This window comes from Halichoeres trimaculatus, unplaced genomic scaffold (genome assembly GCF_033239565.1).
Source record: "Halichoeres trimaculatus isolate MK-OKI-2021-1 unplaced genomic scaffold, fHalTri1.1 fHalTri1_scaffold_13, whole genome shotgun sequence".
In the NCBI taxonomy this organism is placed as follows: domain Eukaryota; kingdom Metazoa; phylum Chordata; class Actinopteri; order Labriformes; family Labridae; genus Halichoeres; species Halichoeres trimaculatus.
The window spans coordinates 28,478,759-28,496,822 of record NW_027437191.1 but is presented as its reverse complement, the minus strand read 5'-3'; the positions used below and the strand labels follow the sequence as shown (position 1 = coordinate 28,496,822).

Sequence of the window (18,064 nt, the reverse complement as noted above, 5' to 3'; positions counted from 1 at the left end):
ATTTTGAACATTTCCTGAAAATTTCTTCAAGATCTGTTTGTAACTTTTTGAGTTTTGTCACAAACAGACAGACAAACTCTCCCCCCCAAAAAACAGAACAATAAAAAGTGCTCAAGTGTTCTCTTGAAGCCAAAACACAAAACACACGCTGAAGTGCTTCTCTGGAGCAAAAACACGTACTCAACTGCCCTCTTGGGTAGAAAAACGAGAGTTGTATGTGTCTGTTTTTCCCCTCTTCACTCCTGCCCTTCAAAAAGTATATGCATGCCACTATGATGCAAAATATTGGAAGCAAACACATATTTTTGCATGTGTGGCTGCTGTTTTTGTCAGTACTTTTGTTGTGTATGCTGAGAAGAGACACTTTCCTAAAAAAAAAAAAAAAGCATCAGTTTCTGCCATCACTCCGTCCAGCATCAGGCTCATTAGACCCCATTTCCTCTGTCTCAGATGTTTGATGTGAACACCAGCTGAACCTCCTCACCATGTCTGCACACATTAACCCTCTGCTTCTGATCAAGTGCCTTTTTCAGTGGAAGCATCGATACATTCGTCTGTGTGAGCTCTGTGGGGGATCGTTAGCCCGCTCAGGATGCTCCTTCCTGCTGATCTGTGACTCCTCCGCTGAATCACGCTCTGTTTTACATCCCCGCGTTTTGTTTATGCTTTTAACACCCCCCTGTGTGTCACCTGGCAGCCTCTCCAGTCCACAGATCGTTCATCATGGCTGTGGATCATCAGAGAGGAAAATCAGACTGTGAGCGCTCCCCCTGAGGCGACTCTTCTGTTGAGCTGACTCACAGCGTTGTCACATTAACAGCTATTGACACTGATGACTGGATTAATGACGAGTTTTCTCCCAACATTATGGCTTCAATTAAATAAATGTGAGACTCTGAGTCAGCGTGTCATTTTGAGACAAGAGAGCAAACAAGCATTTATTTAACAGACGGCAGATACAAACAAAACCGAGGCTCAGACTCTGAGACAACAAGCACAGCTCAGAAACACATCTTTAAAACCTGGTCCAACTTTAGCATATTTACACACAGCTGCTCTGTGGGCCTTATATACAATAACACCAAACATCTGCAGTCATTGACAGTACAGCCCTTCTAAACCAGATCTCTCAGTACACTGAGTCTGTGTGTCTCTGTCCATGGTGCTGAAATCTCTCACACTGACGCTGTTTGGAATGATGGTGCTCTTTCACTGTTTCCTTATCTACTGATTTTAAAAAAACAGTGGGTGGTTCTGGGAAGGTTTGGTGATATCTTGTTGCAGACTCTGGAACAAATCTCCTTTTCTCATCCTTCCTGTTGATGAAGCTATGGTAGCTTCTGAGGACAAGAAGCTGTGGTAATGTAAAATAAGTTAAGTCTTTTTTCTCCAAGGTTTTACTTGTTTTTACTTTCACTTTTGACTTCTTGTCTTTAAGATGAAATATTTTTTAAATTCTTTCACTGCATCATTGATTTTTTTTTTATCTGTTTCCTTTTCCTTTTTCTTTTTTAAAATTTTTGATTAAAATTTAGTTTTTACTATTCCTTATTTTATTATTGCATTTTGCACCTTTTTATTTTTAATTCACATTGAGTTGCTTTTACAGCAAAGTTTCCTGTAATGAGGGATTAATAAAAGACAATTCTATTATTATTATTATTATTATTATTATTATTATTATTATTATTATTATTATTATTATTATTATTATTATTATTATTATTTTATAATAATAATAAGTATTCTTCTTCTTCTTCTTCTTCTTCTTCTTATTGTTGTTGTTGTTGTTGATGTTGTTGTTATTGTTATTATTATTTCTTCTATTTTCTATAGTTGTTTTTTGATATTGGTAGTATGAGTAGTAGTATACCTAGTATTAAAACTATAATAATTAATGATTTTTTTTATTACTATTGTTATTATTATTAATAATATTATTTTTGTTTTTATTTTGCTTTTATTTTTTATTGATATAATTTTATTATACTATTGTTTTTTCTTGTTCTTGCAACTTATAGTAGTAGTAGTAAAAGTAAAGTAAGTAATATAAGTAGTAGTCTTATTATATCAATTGATCATTTGCCATCATAATTGTTATTGCTATATTTCTAAAATTGCTATTGCTATAAACCAGGGATCAACAACCTTTTTGAGATCAAGGGCTAACTCACAGGACATGAGTGGCACAAAGGGCTACTTGTCTGATAAGAATCTTCTGAACAAAACTGCATGGATCACTTTCTATCAACATTAATCATAGTAGAAGTGGTACTATATGAAGAGACTGCTCACAGGTCAATGTTAATTATTCCACAATTATTATTAATGATTTACATAACAATGATGGTAGGAAGGAGCTCCACTGTGACCAGTGCTGTTGTTTGGAACATGCCTCTGGAGTGCCCACGAGAACCATGCTGGTGACCCCTGCTATAAAAAATCATCTCACAATTATCAATATCACTATCAATGTGATGATTACCAAGTGCATTACAAAAATTCTATCATTACTGTTATTGTTATCATTCTTGTTATTGACTTGTCTTTTTTGTTTCTTTTTTTTTTAGTTAAAGGCATCTTGGCCATTATGTTTACATTACAGCCACATGTATCAAAAAAACAAAAACAAAAACAAAACAAAAAACCTATTTCATTTCATTCTAAAAGAATAACACAACTTAGATTAATGCTTTTGAAAGCTGTAAAACAGAGGTGTAAGAGTCAGCTGCAGCTGCACTACAGGAGAGGAATGTAAACAGAGGAACCAATGGGCAGAGACGTATGTACCAGGTACAGCCACGTTCCAGAGCACTGATTTATTTGAGATGAACCAGAAAACTAACGCCCATTGAAGAAGAGTTAGAGGACAGTACAATCCCATCATCAGAGAACACTTTTGTGGACCCTCATACTCAGCTCTGCTGCTCATTCCACAAATGTATGTTTCTTACAAATATCACACCATTTAAAAGAGAAAGAGGCAATCTACCAACAAAAATGTCTTGACTTTTCTGCTATATTTTGTTTATCTGGCTTAAAAGACCAAAGAAACTGCAAAAAGCCAACTGTAAACATGATAACAACAACATTAAAGCCCTAAGGAAAATGAAGTCCTGCTCCAATCTACAGCCTGTCAACCAAATGGCCACACTTTCATTGCTGTAGTCAGTTTTTTAAATTTAGATTCTAATATCTTCATTTTGATAGCCATATTCAGGGACATAAACACCTGATGTATGTACAAGTTTCGCCCCATCCCAGAAAAAGCCTCTGTACCCCCTGGCATCCTATTTCTCTTCCCACAAAGTTTACTCCTTCTACTTTCACTAGCTGAGGACACACCACCTTTGTGTTGTCCCTGTTTGTGCATGCAAGCTAAGCCGTGCAGACTTTTCTGGCTCTTTAAACACCAGGCTTAAGTAGGGATGTTGCCAGAGGCGGAGCTTTGTCCAGGGGGGAAGAGTTAAAGACCAGAAACATTATTAAAAAAAATCTTTTCAGAGTTTGGACGAGGCTGATGGAAAATGATGTTGCGCTGAAAGGGAACAAGAAAATAAAGAGAAACTCAATAAAAGATTTTGGATTAAAGGAATCTTTTTTAAAGCTTTGGGATTAAAGTGGAGAATGTTCTGTGGTGGTCAGCCAGAGGAGCTCTGGGCAGAGGAAACCTGAATTTGCTGTGATGGTCCTCTGCTGCCCCCTGCTGGTAATCAGGAGTATAAACTGCTGCAGGCTCCTGGAGGTCTGGATTATTTGGGCTCTTTTGATCAAGATTAACGAGCCAACATGTTTATATTTTCAGGGTTCTGCCACGATATCAATCTCTGAATTGTTAGTTTCCAGCTGCTGTGTTTTGCAGCCAGGGGTGATTTGAATTGATGAGTGTTCAGCTAAACTAATAAAGCCAAAATGAAGCAGTGATGACGTTTGTGTGGCGCTAAACTTGTCTGAACAACAGCGCTGAACACATTGGATCTGCGTGTTTGCATCTGCCTCTGCACACTGTGTGATTTATAAAGAAAGTACAGATACATCTGACTCCTCCTCTTTCTATTATGACACCCTGGATATGAAACACCACCCAAAGACGGAGGCCTCCTGTCAGAAACACAGCTGCAGTGATTGGTGTCAACCTGCAGAAAGCAATATGAGCTGCATTCAGGACACAGGACACAATATTCACTTTTATCTTTGTGGAGGAGAGCAGAGGTGATAAAGACCAACAATTGAGCTTGTGTCCCACGGCAGAGGTTCAGTCAGATAAGAGAAATGTTTTCAGTCTGTCCGTGCAGATAAAACAGAAAGACTCTGTCTGAAAACAAAATGAGATGAGTCAAGAAACAGAGTGTCCTCTCAGTCTGTGAGGCTCATCTTTATTATGTTTCCTGTAGAGGAGAGCTCAAAGCAGAAAACACAGCAGTGCTTACTTTGTTGTTGTTTTTTAATATAAACTATGAAAACAATACAATATTCAACTGCTCTGCTGTAGTCTGTAGATTTATACTCTGTATAAAGAATAGATAGTCTCAGATTGTCTTAGAAAGCTTGTAAAACCAGCCTGAGTCCTGTTCCTGTCCTGTTAAAGCTACCATGATTCTACTCTGGTGTTGCAGAGTCAAGCGGTTAAAGGTCAAAACCAGACACGCCAACTCTTATTGGTTGCTAAATCAATGCAAATGTCCAATTTCTGTCCCAGAGCTGGAGTAGCAAAGAGTACAGTGTTAACTTTCTTATTTTCAATAATTCATCAGTCAGAATTGGTGACTGCTTCAGCAGAAGAGGGAAGTTCTGGCCCTTGTTGATAATATTTTGATGTTTATCATGACATACATTAAACTTTGGTTCTCGCCTTGTTCATTGGTGTTTTTCCACCTCTGCAATCATGACTAAAACTATTCAGGGGTCGTGATGGGACAAGTGAGGATCTGCCATGGAGGTTTTTGGGAGAGTTGTTTTTTTGTCTGTGAACAACATAACTCAAAAAGTAACGAACGGATCTTGATAAAATTTTCAGGAAATGTTCAAAATGGGATAAGGAAGAGGTGATTAAATTTTGGAGGTGATCCAGATCACCGTCTAGATCCAGGACTTTTGTAAAGGATTCTTTATCATTGTGAGATAGGGTGGTTTTCACCATATGTGTATATAACTCCAGGATAAATGGTCAGATTGCTTTACAAAACAAAAGAAAACAAGGTCACCATAACTTCTGACTGATGTAAAAGTATGATCCAGATCCTGGCAATATTCTGGATACTAAGATCCGGAATATGAAATATGTACTGGGTCATTAAAATTTTCAACGCTATCAGGTAACAAATTATCGTACAAACCTGCAGCTAACACTAAATTGTAGCAGACAGTCTAAAAGGGAGTATAACATTAAAGTTGGACTTAAGTGATGGTGACAATCACAATATGCTTAGTGCAGGTCTGAGCTCTCTGAGTGCTTTTCTAGTTTGATTTTTTTTTTTTTTTACTTGGGTTTTTCAGGGTTCTTCTGACCCAAAATATTCAGGAGTCAAGTAGTGACTTACAAGTGTTGACATTTTTTTTTTAAGATAATATTCACAGTTAATTCTGAGAAAACTGTTTTTTTTTTTTTGTTGCACTCCTTTAAGATGCTATGAAGAGGATCTGTTTTAATTGGACTGCATTGTCTCAAACACACTGTGGTAAAAATGTGACTTTTAACCAGGTGTTTGTTCGTTTTGGGACTAATTTTTTGTTCCAGTCAACTTTTTACCGGATACAACGCGCTAAGGTAAGGTATTTATCACTTCAGTTGTAAGTTTGTACCGACAGTAACCGGCTAGATGTAGCGCTACTAGCATCCTGGTGCTACGACGTATCTGCAAGCTAGCGTGACAACAATCGAACTGTCAGTTTCTACAGTAGTTTAGTAGCCGTTTATATGTAGTGTTACTGTCAGCCCGACGCTGTGAGACATGTCATTAATGTGTAACGTCAGTTAATCCTGGTTATGTCCTGCCAGTTATCTACCAAGCAGAGCTAACCTCACTCTTCATTTTATTGATAGACTCTCAAGTTTGAACAGACCACTGCAGAATAACTGCTGACTGTGGGTTGGAATGAACATTAGCACAAACAGTTTAGCCCCTGTTAGCCTTTAGCTTGGGCTGTATCACTCTCCTGTTTAGCTTTTTTTCCGCTCTTCTGTCCTTTTTCTGTCTGACAGTTGGGCTCCAGTGTCAACCGTCACCATACAAGTAATCACAGAAACCGTTTAAGCAGAGAAAAACACAGATTTCTCCTCTCACTTCTAAACTTCGTCAGCCGTTGTGGCGTTGCCATGGAGACAACTTAATCAATCCGGTCCTGCTTGACCTGATTGGGAAGCTACTAAGTAAAAGGTATTAAGACTGGGGTGATCAGCCTGTTTGCATTCAAATACATTTTTTCAATTAACTCCTGTTTTCTTTTTCTTGCTCATGTTTCTCCTTTTTTCATTTTTAAGCCCTACTCACAACATACCACCAGCGTTTTGCCCTTTCTCTTTAAAGTACAGTCAGGCAATCAGGCTGAACTTTTGCAGCTGAACACTGCTCAAAATACAATCAGGACATGTAGTAAACAGCTAAAACTAGCTTTGAAATATACCTTTAAATCATGATTGCTGTTGGCCAAGCTGGTTGACTTTTATCACAACAAAAACCCACAAACTCCATAAATAATGTGTAAATGTTTGATTATTGAGACGTGGTTTCCACTTGTGGTTTTGAAGACATTTAGGATCAAGATGTAAAACAGAAAATGTTATATCAGAATAACTAATGACTCTGCTTGTTATAAAGAAATAAAACACCACACAAATCCCAGAAGCAGCACTTATTAAAAGATTCTTTATTCACAATAGAAGTGTAACAAATATAGTTTATTAAAAAGTCTGCTGCTTATTAATATCATTTTAATCCATAAGCTCAGAAGATTTTTATATAAATGTAGAACGGCTCATTGGCCAGAATGGAATATTTACATTTTTCAATAATAATATTAACACAATAAAACAGATTTCCCCACAAAATTAAAATATTGCATATAAATGCAAAGTAAACTATGTGCAATGGAATGATTATCAGCAATTTTTTGTACAGACACATTTCTGAGGTTCACGCATATTAACCTTTAAAGGGCAATGCCAACCTTTTTAAAAATTCCAATTATTTGAGTCCCAGAAAAGGTCAGTCGCTCTTAGAGATGGTGCAGATAATTAATAACATTGATGTGGTTTAAATTAACATTTCGGCAACGATACAAAGAATGGTGTGATCTCGAATAGACTGACTTAATATTGAATTCCTAAAATAGGTGGTATTGCCCTTTAATTTTCACCAATAGAAAGGCATTGTCACGCACACAGATCATCAAAAACAATATTTATAAATCACCAAAAATAAACAACCTTTTACAGGAGAACAGAAACAAAAGTCTGCGTGTGGAAATGAGCAGAAGTCTGCGGAGCTTTAACAGACCTGTATACTGACGGCTCACAGGAGAAACTAAATACATTCTGCATTTTCTTCCTATTCAGGCAGTGAAATGACCACATCAGTGTCACATACACAGAGAAAAATCAGGAAGGTGGGATGAAAGTTATTCAAGGTAGGGTAACAGTCTAACATTGTGTCCTACAGAGCCCCTGAAGTCTGATAAAGTGACTGTTTTCATCTTAAATACACAAAGCTTGCCTTTAGTTAGCATCAATTAGCATTATTTACCTTTTAAGAGCGTGAAAGCTGTTAATAACGTGTTCTTAGGTGGGTTACACTAGGGGTGGTATTTTGTGGGTCACACAAGCGCCCTCTGCTGCTGGAGTTGAGGGTGCGCCCCATGTTGTGTTGATACGTAATAAGCTGAGGTGCTGAAATACATCAAATTAAGTCAGTTTTCCAAGCTCAACTCACTTGTAACCATGTGATATATTTGTGAAAGCCTCTGAATATCAAACACGTCTGGGATTTCAGCTACAGAATAAAGTTTTGAAAAACTTTCATCTACAAGATTTTCAACTATTTTTAAGCACAGGGAGTTGTCATGTAGACATGGAAGGTAATAAAAAATCATCTTTGTAAGACTTAAAGGGCTCTGTTTTGTTCCAACTCTGTCTGGAAATGCAGTTTTCCTACTGGGACGCAGCTAATGAGCCCGTTAAATTTATACAAAATCTAAAGTTTGAAAACAGTTGATTCACAAACAAATTATCCTCATAAAGTTTCAGAATCAAATCTCAAAGTTGGGAAGCCAACTTGTCTTCTTCAATCAAATACCCATGAGGAAACTTTCTAACCATCAAACCTCAATTATAGAAAAAGGAAGTGACAAACAAACCCCACCATCCTAAAAAAACAACAACCCATTTTTGCGCTCAATTAAAACTGACGTACGATTAATTCATGTTAAATTCGCTTATTGCCTTGCCTTCCTGGGTATCCTGATGCCTTACACTGTAAGGCTGTTTTCATGTTCCTTAAATCCAAAAAAAACCTCAGTTTCAAATTTGAAACTTCAAGGAAAGACGTCAGTTTCAAGAAAAAAAGAGTCTTGAAGTGGTAAAATAGCTGTTTGTTTCCTTTATCTGAAGTTTTTGTCATCTTTCATTTCACAACATGGACGTTTTTCTCTGTTATCAGACACTAACAGGCTCATCACTCCTTCCTTTCTCCGCCTTATTCAACTATTTGTGCTTTCCACTATTCAAAACAACAACAAACACAGAAAGAAGTGAACACATAACGACAAAAAAAAAGCATAAAAATATTCTTCACTTCACATTGGATGGTACATTCATATGATTTCCTTCCTCCTGGTCGGCTGCTCGATTTACGATTCACTCCCAGGTGGTTCATTCACCCAACCTCTCTTTCGTTTTTCTTTTTTTTGGTAGATAAATATACAAACACTAAGCTCCACTGGACCCTCAGCGCCACCTGGGGTTGGGGGTCAGCTCCCAAACGCTCCAAGTCCTATGTTCACTACTGCAGAATAAATTAACACGATCAGCAAAAATCAAACATTAAAGTATCACAGAGAAGAAACGCCTCCGGTAACTGAAGAGATCACGGATTAAACACGCGGTCAGCTGTACAGAGGGGTTCTTCACAGCTCACAGACAGATTTATCTGAACAGGAAGAAGCACAGACTGATATTAATGTGTCGGTTCTTAAACAGGAGGAGAGAATAATTGTTTGTTGTGGATTATCTTCACTCTGAGTTCTTACGCTGAGGTAAAACTCAAATAAAAGAACAAATTGGATCCCAGAGACTCAGAAGTTTTATAACTCGACTTTTCTGGAAGGAAATGAGCCGACTTTGTGTTCTTACATTTCAAAGATTTTATGAGCTCTGGAGGTGTTTGCTCAGTCTGAGTTAATAATCTCTTGGAATTATGAGGAACTAAAGTTTCTGTTGACCAGCAGTGGCAGCATATTGCCACTAGATGTCAGTGTAGTCAAGGAAATAGCTGGAGACTTACAGGTCGTCCTCTGTATAATACTAACAAGAGTTTCTGACAGATTTTGGCCAAATGAAGCCTCAGGAGGGAAAAAAAAGCATAAAGATGGTTTACTCTGCTTCATTCTTTACTTCAACACAAAGCAGGAATTATTGGTAACACTTTATATCAATTACATTTTTGCATTAGTTAATAATAAGTTGAGACCTAACTCTTCATCTGTAAAGCATTGTTCATACATTAATACTCGTTTGTATATCATGTACAAACACAGTTATAAATGCTTTATTACTGATTAATATGACCCTCTATAATGAGTTCACTAATTTTTTGTTCATACTTCATAAATGATGGATTCACCAACAACATATGAGCTATTATAGTGACTATGAACCAGTTATTAACTTTAAAATATCTCAAATTTATTTTGTTTTAGAAATTGTGTCATCTGAAAATGATTTTATATGATCAGTTTTTAAATATTAATTTGTCTTTTTATATGGCTAATATCTAATATTTGATGGCGTTTTGCTACTATAACCGTTTGAAGTTGCGTCTGTTTTTTTTTCTTTTCTTATTATGTTAAATGTTGGTCTTACACCTTGTTTATAAATGCTTTATAAAGAGAAACAGTCTTCACTTTGAACCAGCTCACAAAAATATGAAAAACAGAGTCCTTGTGACCACTTTAATTAATCATGATTCACTCTGTAATGAGGTGTTCACTAACACTTACAACATAATAGAATCATGTAAATGGGTAATAACTGGTCCATATTGACTGTAATGCATCATTTATAAAGTATGAACAAAGAGTCACTAAACACATTATAGGTCATTTTCATCATTAATAACACATTTATTACTGTGTTATTACATAATTAACAAATTAGGGTTAATGTATGAACAATGCTTTGCAATAAGTAATGCCTAACTAATGTAGTTTATATAAAGTGTTACAGAATTATCCTTTAATCAGTCTCTAGTTTTGGTCAGCCTGATGACAAATTTCAAAGTGGACTCTTTGTTTTTTTTTTGTGTGTGTGAGTGTGTGAGCTGCTCTCCTCTGGGAATCCTCCTTTTTCAACAGTGAAGGCACTATTTTAAAGACTAAGCTGGGTTTAATCTGGCTACAGTTCTGTGTGGAGAAATCTGTGGATTAAAATCTAAACAACCCGCTGAGTGTGACGGTGAAAAAGTACGTAAGAAGAATGACGACGACGATGACGACAGGATTTGTGTCGGTGGGTTAACGCGATCCAGATGAGAACAAAAAGCTCAGAGAGGATGATAAAGCTGTATTTCATCAGTATGGCTTCTTGTGTGCGTGAGTGCATGTGTGTGTGTGTGTGTGAGTGTGTGAAGGTGGGGTTGTGGCAGAGTCAGGTGTCTGCGTCTCCTCATGGAGGAGGGGGATCCTACAGCCTGCTCTGACAGGAGGACGGAGACAAGAGAGGGTTTGACTGACTCAGGTTTAAGATCTGAATCATGAGTTTTTGTCCGAAGGTGATTTTTTAAAGATTTAAACATCTGCATTTGAGGATTTTTTAAAAGTTTACACCATTTATTCTTTATCCTTCTCCTTGTGAAAGTCCTTTCTGATGGATTTCTCAGCCCGGACTTTACGACAGGAGTAAAAACCTGCACAGGGAGGTTTTTTCCTTCAGGGCTTTTTGTCAGAAAACTGTGCCATAACCTCCCCGGGGAAATCCTCCCCTCTCAACACAACTTATATAGTTCAACTACAAACGCTTGGTGTGTTGAATAGAAATGAAAGAGGCTCTGCAACAAATCAGAGAAGCAACAAAACTGTTTTTTTTTAAGCTGTTTGTTACATAATGTTGCAGTAGTTTGCAAAAATAAGTACATCAGGGCTTCAAATTCATTTCCCAGAATGCCTAGTTTTCCTGTCCTGGTGGAGCTGTTTGCTACATGTGTAGAAAAACACATGAAATCTTTAGAAAGTTTATGTTTAATGTGATGTTTAACTGTCAGACGCCGAAAAAATTTGAGAAATACAACAGCTACACTGCAAAAAAATGAAATCTTACCACATTTGTTGTCTTATTTTCAGTGAAAAAATGTCCTTTTAGGCTTAAGATGAGCCACATTCACTTGACCAGTTCCTGAAAAGTGTCTTAGTTTAAGTTTTAAAATATGAGGTCTGAATTGCCTGTAATGAGTAAAAAAACTTTCCCCAGCAATTCAGATCTCATTTTTGTCTTTAGATTACATGATATAAGACATTTTTATGGACTGGTGAGGTGAATGTGGCTCATATTAAGTCAAAAAAGACATTTTTTTACTGAAATAAGACAAAGATTTCAGTTTTTTGCAGTATAGCGGGTGAATTAAAGACAAAAACCTGAGTCAGTCAAACCCCAGAAACACAGGTGATAATGTGACAAATGAAAATGAATTCCAAACAGACAAATGATAACATTTGAGATCCACAGAAGAAGAAGAAGAAGAAGAAGAGGCGGAGGGACAGCTTTGTGTAAACGTCGTGGGGAGACAGTGAGATTACTGGCAGGTTCAGAGCTGGTGTGGCTCTTTCGTCCGCTGTCACACCAAACTCAGACGGAGGAAGAAGAAGAAGCTCTCAGGTGGTGGAGTGACGGGGAAGAGGGTGGAGCAGGAGTCTCAAAGCTCTGCGGGTTTATCTGTAAAAAGAGGCTCGGGTTGTGCTGCGTCTTTGAGACAACCACGTTTGACGATGAGTATCCTCTGAAGGAGAAGACGTCAGGACCATCGCTGAAGTGGTGAAAACCGAGCGTCCTGTAGCTCTCTGAGTCAGCATCGTAAATCCTCAAACAGGAGCTGGAATTTTCTGGATTTGGGTCCCAAACATGGTCCAAAATATCCACATGAGGAGACGACTTCCTTGTTCGTGAGTGATCTCCTCCACAGGGACGAAGAGGCGGAGCTGCAGCTACAGACGACACAACCACCGACGAACAAAGTGAGAGCTGGTCCGACTGTCGCTCAGAAAAAACCTGGAAGTCAAATAAAATCCTACGAAATGTAATGACATCTTCAGAGAGCGTTCAAATCTCTCTGAGGATTCCACTGCATTCTTTGGATGAGTTTTCATAATCCAGCAGTAAATAGTTCAGATTAGCTCCTGGAATCAACCAGAGCTGGAAAAAACCCCCCACAAAAGCTGGACTCTACAGCAAAAACGCCCTCTGGCTTCAACTCCGTTTTGATCCCATCAGAAATGAAAAGTTAAATCCCATCAGGAGAAACTCCAAATGGACAGAGAGTTTTCAGCTGGAGGCTCAGGTGTACAGGATCAGAGGTTCTCTCACTTTGTTTTTGGTCCGTCACTCCACCTTGTTGGAGATTTCTGTTTGGTCTCTCTTTATGACGGGCAGAGGGTGAGCCTCCGTGTTGAAGACCCAGTGGTCGAACGGTAGGTGGTCGTCGTCGGAGAAGAGCAGGTAGAGATACCTGGAAGAGACCAAAGAGAAGACACTTACTCTCAAAGTCGTGATGAGTCATGGTGAGATTTGATGTTGTGGGGGAGATCAGAGGTTAGGCTGAAATATTCTGCCTTGAATATGTTTGTTTACTTTATTTTTTATCATATTTACCTTTTATCTAAACTAGTGCTGTCAGATGATTAAAAATTAATCTAAGTAATTACAGGATTTGTAAATAATTAATCTGATAAACCACATTTGAATCTCATATCTGCCCAAGGTCCCCAAATAAAGAATTTGAATTCTAGGACATAAATACACAAAGAACAGAAGATTTGTAAATCCACATTTTTTCTACTGGCCAATATTAAAATGTTCATGTTCCCTGCAATTGACGTTGCGCAACTGCGTCTATAGAGTGATTATTTCTTTATCAACAACGCCGGATGCGTGCAGAACTTGGGTGCAGAAGTGCTGCGGAGTATAATGGTTTGTCAACTGATGTGGAGGAGTTAACCACCAATTATTGCATTTTCAAACTAAATATCATCACTTATATGGATGGTAAACAGCTCGCAGGTTTGTGAAATAGCAGTGAGTGGATAGAAGAGATCAGCAAGTGGACAGATATGAGGTGGACAGACGTTTTGGCGGAGAAATCTGGCTTGTACCCAGAGAGCAATTCACACAAAACACACAACTGTCACTCGGTGCTCATGACTGCATCATCCGCAGACATTACAAGACTGTGACAGACCAGGACATAAACATGTGTCAATAAATCAGAAACCCTCCCAGACCAAAAAAGAAGCACACAGGTGATTCAGTGTAAAGTGTGACCCTGTTAACTGGCGACTCCCGGCCGTTAATCACTGATACTGTCGGCTGAGAGTCACCAGTTAGCATGGTTGCTATTAACTCCAAAACACCGGTTGCTCTGTGACGGTCAAAACTTGATAGACGTTGCCTCTGTTGTGTAGCATCATTCCTAAAAACTGACGACAGAACAACCGTACATTTTGATGCTGCTAACAGGGTGAATTTAGAGTTTAAAAAACGCTAACTCGTCTGAATAAATGGAGCTAAACGCTGCTTCTACGGTCAAGATGCGTGCGTGTCTTAACTCTTTCACTGCCATTGATGTATATAGACGTCATTTCGGTGCGGAACATTGCCCGCTAAAGAACAGAAAATGGTAGAGACAGTATTTTTTTTCTGATGAAAGAAGAGAGCCTACTCTTTATTTCGTAGTTTCTGTGTTTACATAGCCATAGAACTTAATATTCTGTGGGTCTTGAAAGATAGGTCAAAATGCGCTAAAATGGCTGACAGTGAATGAGTTTTAATAAAGACATAGACTGATAACCCTTTATAGAAGTAAATTTTGTTTGTTAGCAGGGGAAGGTGAAGTCTGGTGGAGCTTGTCAATCAAAATCCTGCTCGTAAACTACTGTGGGTGAGAGCCGTGTGCTCTGTGGATGAGAGCTCAGCATGGATATGAGGAGAAGAGGTGAGATGACAGAGACATAGCGAGACGCTGCGAGTCAGAAAAGATCAGACAGCTCACGCTCCAACTGAGGATGTGTCACGGTAGTTCGGGGAGAAAGAGCGGCGCCATCATAAGAAAAGACGACACAGATCATGGAGAGGATTAAAGGACGGTGATGAATGTGATAAAAAAAAGTAAGTTTTTTTAAATCAAAAACAGGAAGAGAGTCCACTCTTCTTAGGTAGTTTTGATGTTTACATAGTCATAGAAAACAATATTATTTGGGTCTTGAAAGATCGTTCAAGATGCTCTGAAAATAGCTGGCAGTGACTGAGTCAAAATCCAGCGTTATTACATAATGCAGTGAAAATTTTATTACATCATCACATACTGGGACGTTATAACATAATGCCCAGGTATCAGTATCGGTATTGGTATCGGTATGGGAACCAGAAAATGAGGATTGGTGCATCTTTACCAAGTACGATGAGACGATGAACTTCAATCATGGAATAATACAGGACTCCAACATTTTAGCAAAGAACGACCAGAAATGAGCAGAAATGTTTCCTTCACTTGCCATTTTCTCGCAATCTTGACCGGGTTGTTTTTGAGTGTCTTTTCTGACAGATTTCAGATTCTTCCTTCTCTGTCTGTATGTTATCAAACATTAAAGTCTGTCCCTCTGAGCAGAAAATATCTAAAGCAGAGTCTGGGAGAAAACATGTTAAAGTTCCAGAAGATGATCTGTTTTTGTGCAGCCATTTTTAGCTCCTCAGATAAAGTCTTTCTTTTTTTGGGACCTGCTCTGTTTACTTTAAGAGTTATTTCAGGCGCCGTATCTTGCATTATTTATTGGCAGTCTTGGCAAAAAAAAACCTTTAAAACAGATGTGAAACCCAGAGAAACGTCTGGGTGCGGCCCCGGCTCAGACCAGCTTACGAAACCAAAAGTGATGAAACTCTGCGGTTTAATGTGTTATCTTATGATCTTATGAAGCAACACCAAAACAACATTACCCACCAAAAGGAGGCCGAGCAAAGCCAGTAAATAAATAAAGGAGAGTTTGTTTGGCGGCTTTCTACTCCTGAGGAATGGCTCCAGCATGAAAAGATGGAGCCATGTAAAGAGAGTCTCTTTGAGGGGGAGTTTGATGTGTGGAGACCGGAGGAGAAGCTGCAGAAAAGGGACAAGCTTTAAAAAAAAAAAAAGTGTCAGGAGCTGGTTGTCCGCCGAGCCCTCAACCTCCGCATCGAGCCCCCGTCGTCCTCCTCCTCCGCCTGCCAGCAGAGCACTAGAAAGCGGTGAGTGATTGGAGGCAGACAGCAGTGTGAAGTACGGCCGCGTCCTTGGCAGCAGAGGGAAGATGAATACTGGAAGTGGCTCTGCACGCTGCCAAGATCCCTGAGTAACATTAGGAGGATTAGACGTATGGGTTTGCTGCTAAATGGGATTGATATTTTCTGAGTCCAGCGAGGCCTGCTGGTCTCATGGATGTGATGCTGTTTGACTGATGAGAGGGTTATTGTGCTGCTGTCCAGGCTGGTGGTCACTTACACTCCAATATTTCTTTTTTTTCATCAGTGGGATGTTAAAAAAAAACTTCATCTTTAACCACTTCTCCTGGAAGAAACGTTAAAATCTTATTCTGACTTCTTTGCGTTGGATAAATAATCTTTAAAACACAAATCAACAGAAAAAAAACACTTTTATTGATATGTCTCAGCCTGGTTCAGCTGCAAGATGAGAGCAGATATCTGTCTTTGACTGTGTGTGTATGTGTGTGTGTGAGGTGTAATCAGAGGTCGAGGTGACGCCTGTTAAAATTTACAGCCAATAAAAAAGCAGGATTGGATGGCACCTCGCCCCCATCAGGCTCTGTTAAGCTAACCTTGGCTTCAGCTGTCTGCTGAGGGGAGGGGGACAGAGATAAGAGGAGGAGGAGGACAGGAGAGGAGAGGAAGAGATGGAGCAGAACATTTCTGTAGAGGTAAAAGAAACAGGAAGGGCAAGAAGTTGAGGGAAAGAGCATGAAAAGAAGATAAACCAGAGCTAGGATTGGCTGAAATTTACACAAACCAGGATGTTTGTATTTGGTGCTCAGAGGAGAGAAAACCTGAAACATGTTTAGAAATACACAAGCTGGGAATTCTGGGTTTGACAGTGAGCGACAGTTCTGTGGGCCAAAATGTCTTGTTGATGCCAGAGGTCAGAGGAGAATGGACAGACTGGTTGGAGCTGATAGAAAGGAAACAGTAACTCAAATAACCACTGGTTACAACCGAGGTCTGCAGAAGAGCATCTCTGAACACACAACACGTCCAACCTTGAGGCAGATGGGCTACAGCAGCAGAAGACCACACCGGGTGACCCTCCTGTCAGCTAAGAACAGGAAACTGAGGCTACAATTCACACAGCAACACCAAAACTGGACAATAGAAGATTGGAAAAACGTTGCCTGGTCTGATGAGTCTGGATTTCTGCTCCACATTCAGATGGTAGGGTCAGAATTTGGCGTCAACAACATGAAAGCATGGATCCATCCTGCCTTGTATCAACGGTTCAGGCTGCTGCTGCTGGTGTAATGGTGTGGGGGATATTTTCTTAAGTCCACAGCCGACCTGAGTATTGTTGCTGACCATGTCCATCTCTTTATGAGCACAGTGTACCCATCTTCTGATGGCTACTTCCAGCAGGATAACGCTCCATGTCATAAAGCTGGAATCATCTCAGACTGGTTTCTTCAACATGACAATGAGTTCCCTGTACTCAAATGTCCTCCACAGTCCCCAGATCTCAATCCAATAGAGCACCTTTGGGATGTGGTGGAACGGGAGATTCTCATTATGGATGTTCAGCCGACAAATCTGCAGCAACTGTGTGATGCTATCATGTCAATATGGACCAAACTCTCTGAGGAATGTTTCCAGGACCTTGGTGAATCTATGCCAGCAAGGATTGAGGCAGTTCTGAAGGCAAAAGGGGTCCAACCCGGTACTAGCAAGGTGTACCTGATAAAGTGGCTGGTGAGTCCATGGTGGTTGTCAAAGAGTACAATCTACGTCGCATTTTGACACCAAACATGGAGCTAAGTTTGCCAAAGAGAGCCTTCAAGAAAAACAACAGACAGTGAAAGCTAGTTTTGTTTTGGCTGAAGAAATTGCCTGCGCTGTGAGGCAGTATATTTAAAGCAGTAGTTGCATTTATTTTACATTTACCTACATTTTATACTGTTTTATGGTACTGCCACACTGAAAGCGAATTTGCGTCGAGATTACATACAAAGTCAATGCAAAGACGCGTTTGGGGCGTTGGCGTGTTTGGAGCATTGGCCCGTTTGTGTGTTGAAGCGTTGGCGCGTTGGGCGTCAAACACCTCTACGCTCAAGTTGAAAATATTGAACCTTCGACGCGAATTCGCGTGATGCTGTGCCACAGTGGCCAAAAAGGGATCACATTCCCCCACAACGTCATTGATTTCGTGACGTTGGGGAGGAACCGCCACCTGCTCTGACTCCAACCCCGCTGGAAGATGGAGGAGAAGATAATCTGTGCGGTGTGTCACTATTCAGAGTTATACGATACGACGTGTGTACTCTACAGAGACCGGAACAAAAAGGAGCTTGTCAAAATAGTCAAGCGTCCAGACTTGCGCGTTCACGCGGTGCGTTGCAG

At 39.4% G+C, this 18,064-nt stretch overlaps 1 protein-coding gene across 1 annotated transcript in view; it reads right to left on the bottom strand.

Moving 5' to 3' along the window:
• Positions 1 to 6,918: 6,918 nt before the first annotated feature.
• The window catches only part of man1a1 (mannosidase, alpha, class 1A, member 1), a 235,490-nt gene continuing 224,344 nt past the window's right edge, over positions 6,919 to 18,064 (bottom strand). Inside the window, exon 12 of the mRNA XM_074685022.1 lies at positions 6,919 to 12,929. Coding sequence (XP_074541123.1) covers positions 12,803 to 12,929 — 127 coding nt within the window. The 3' untranslated portion in view covers positions 6,919 to 12,802. The remainder of the gene's footprint in view (positions 12,930 to 18,064) is intronic.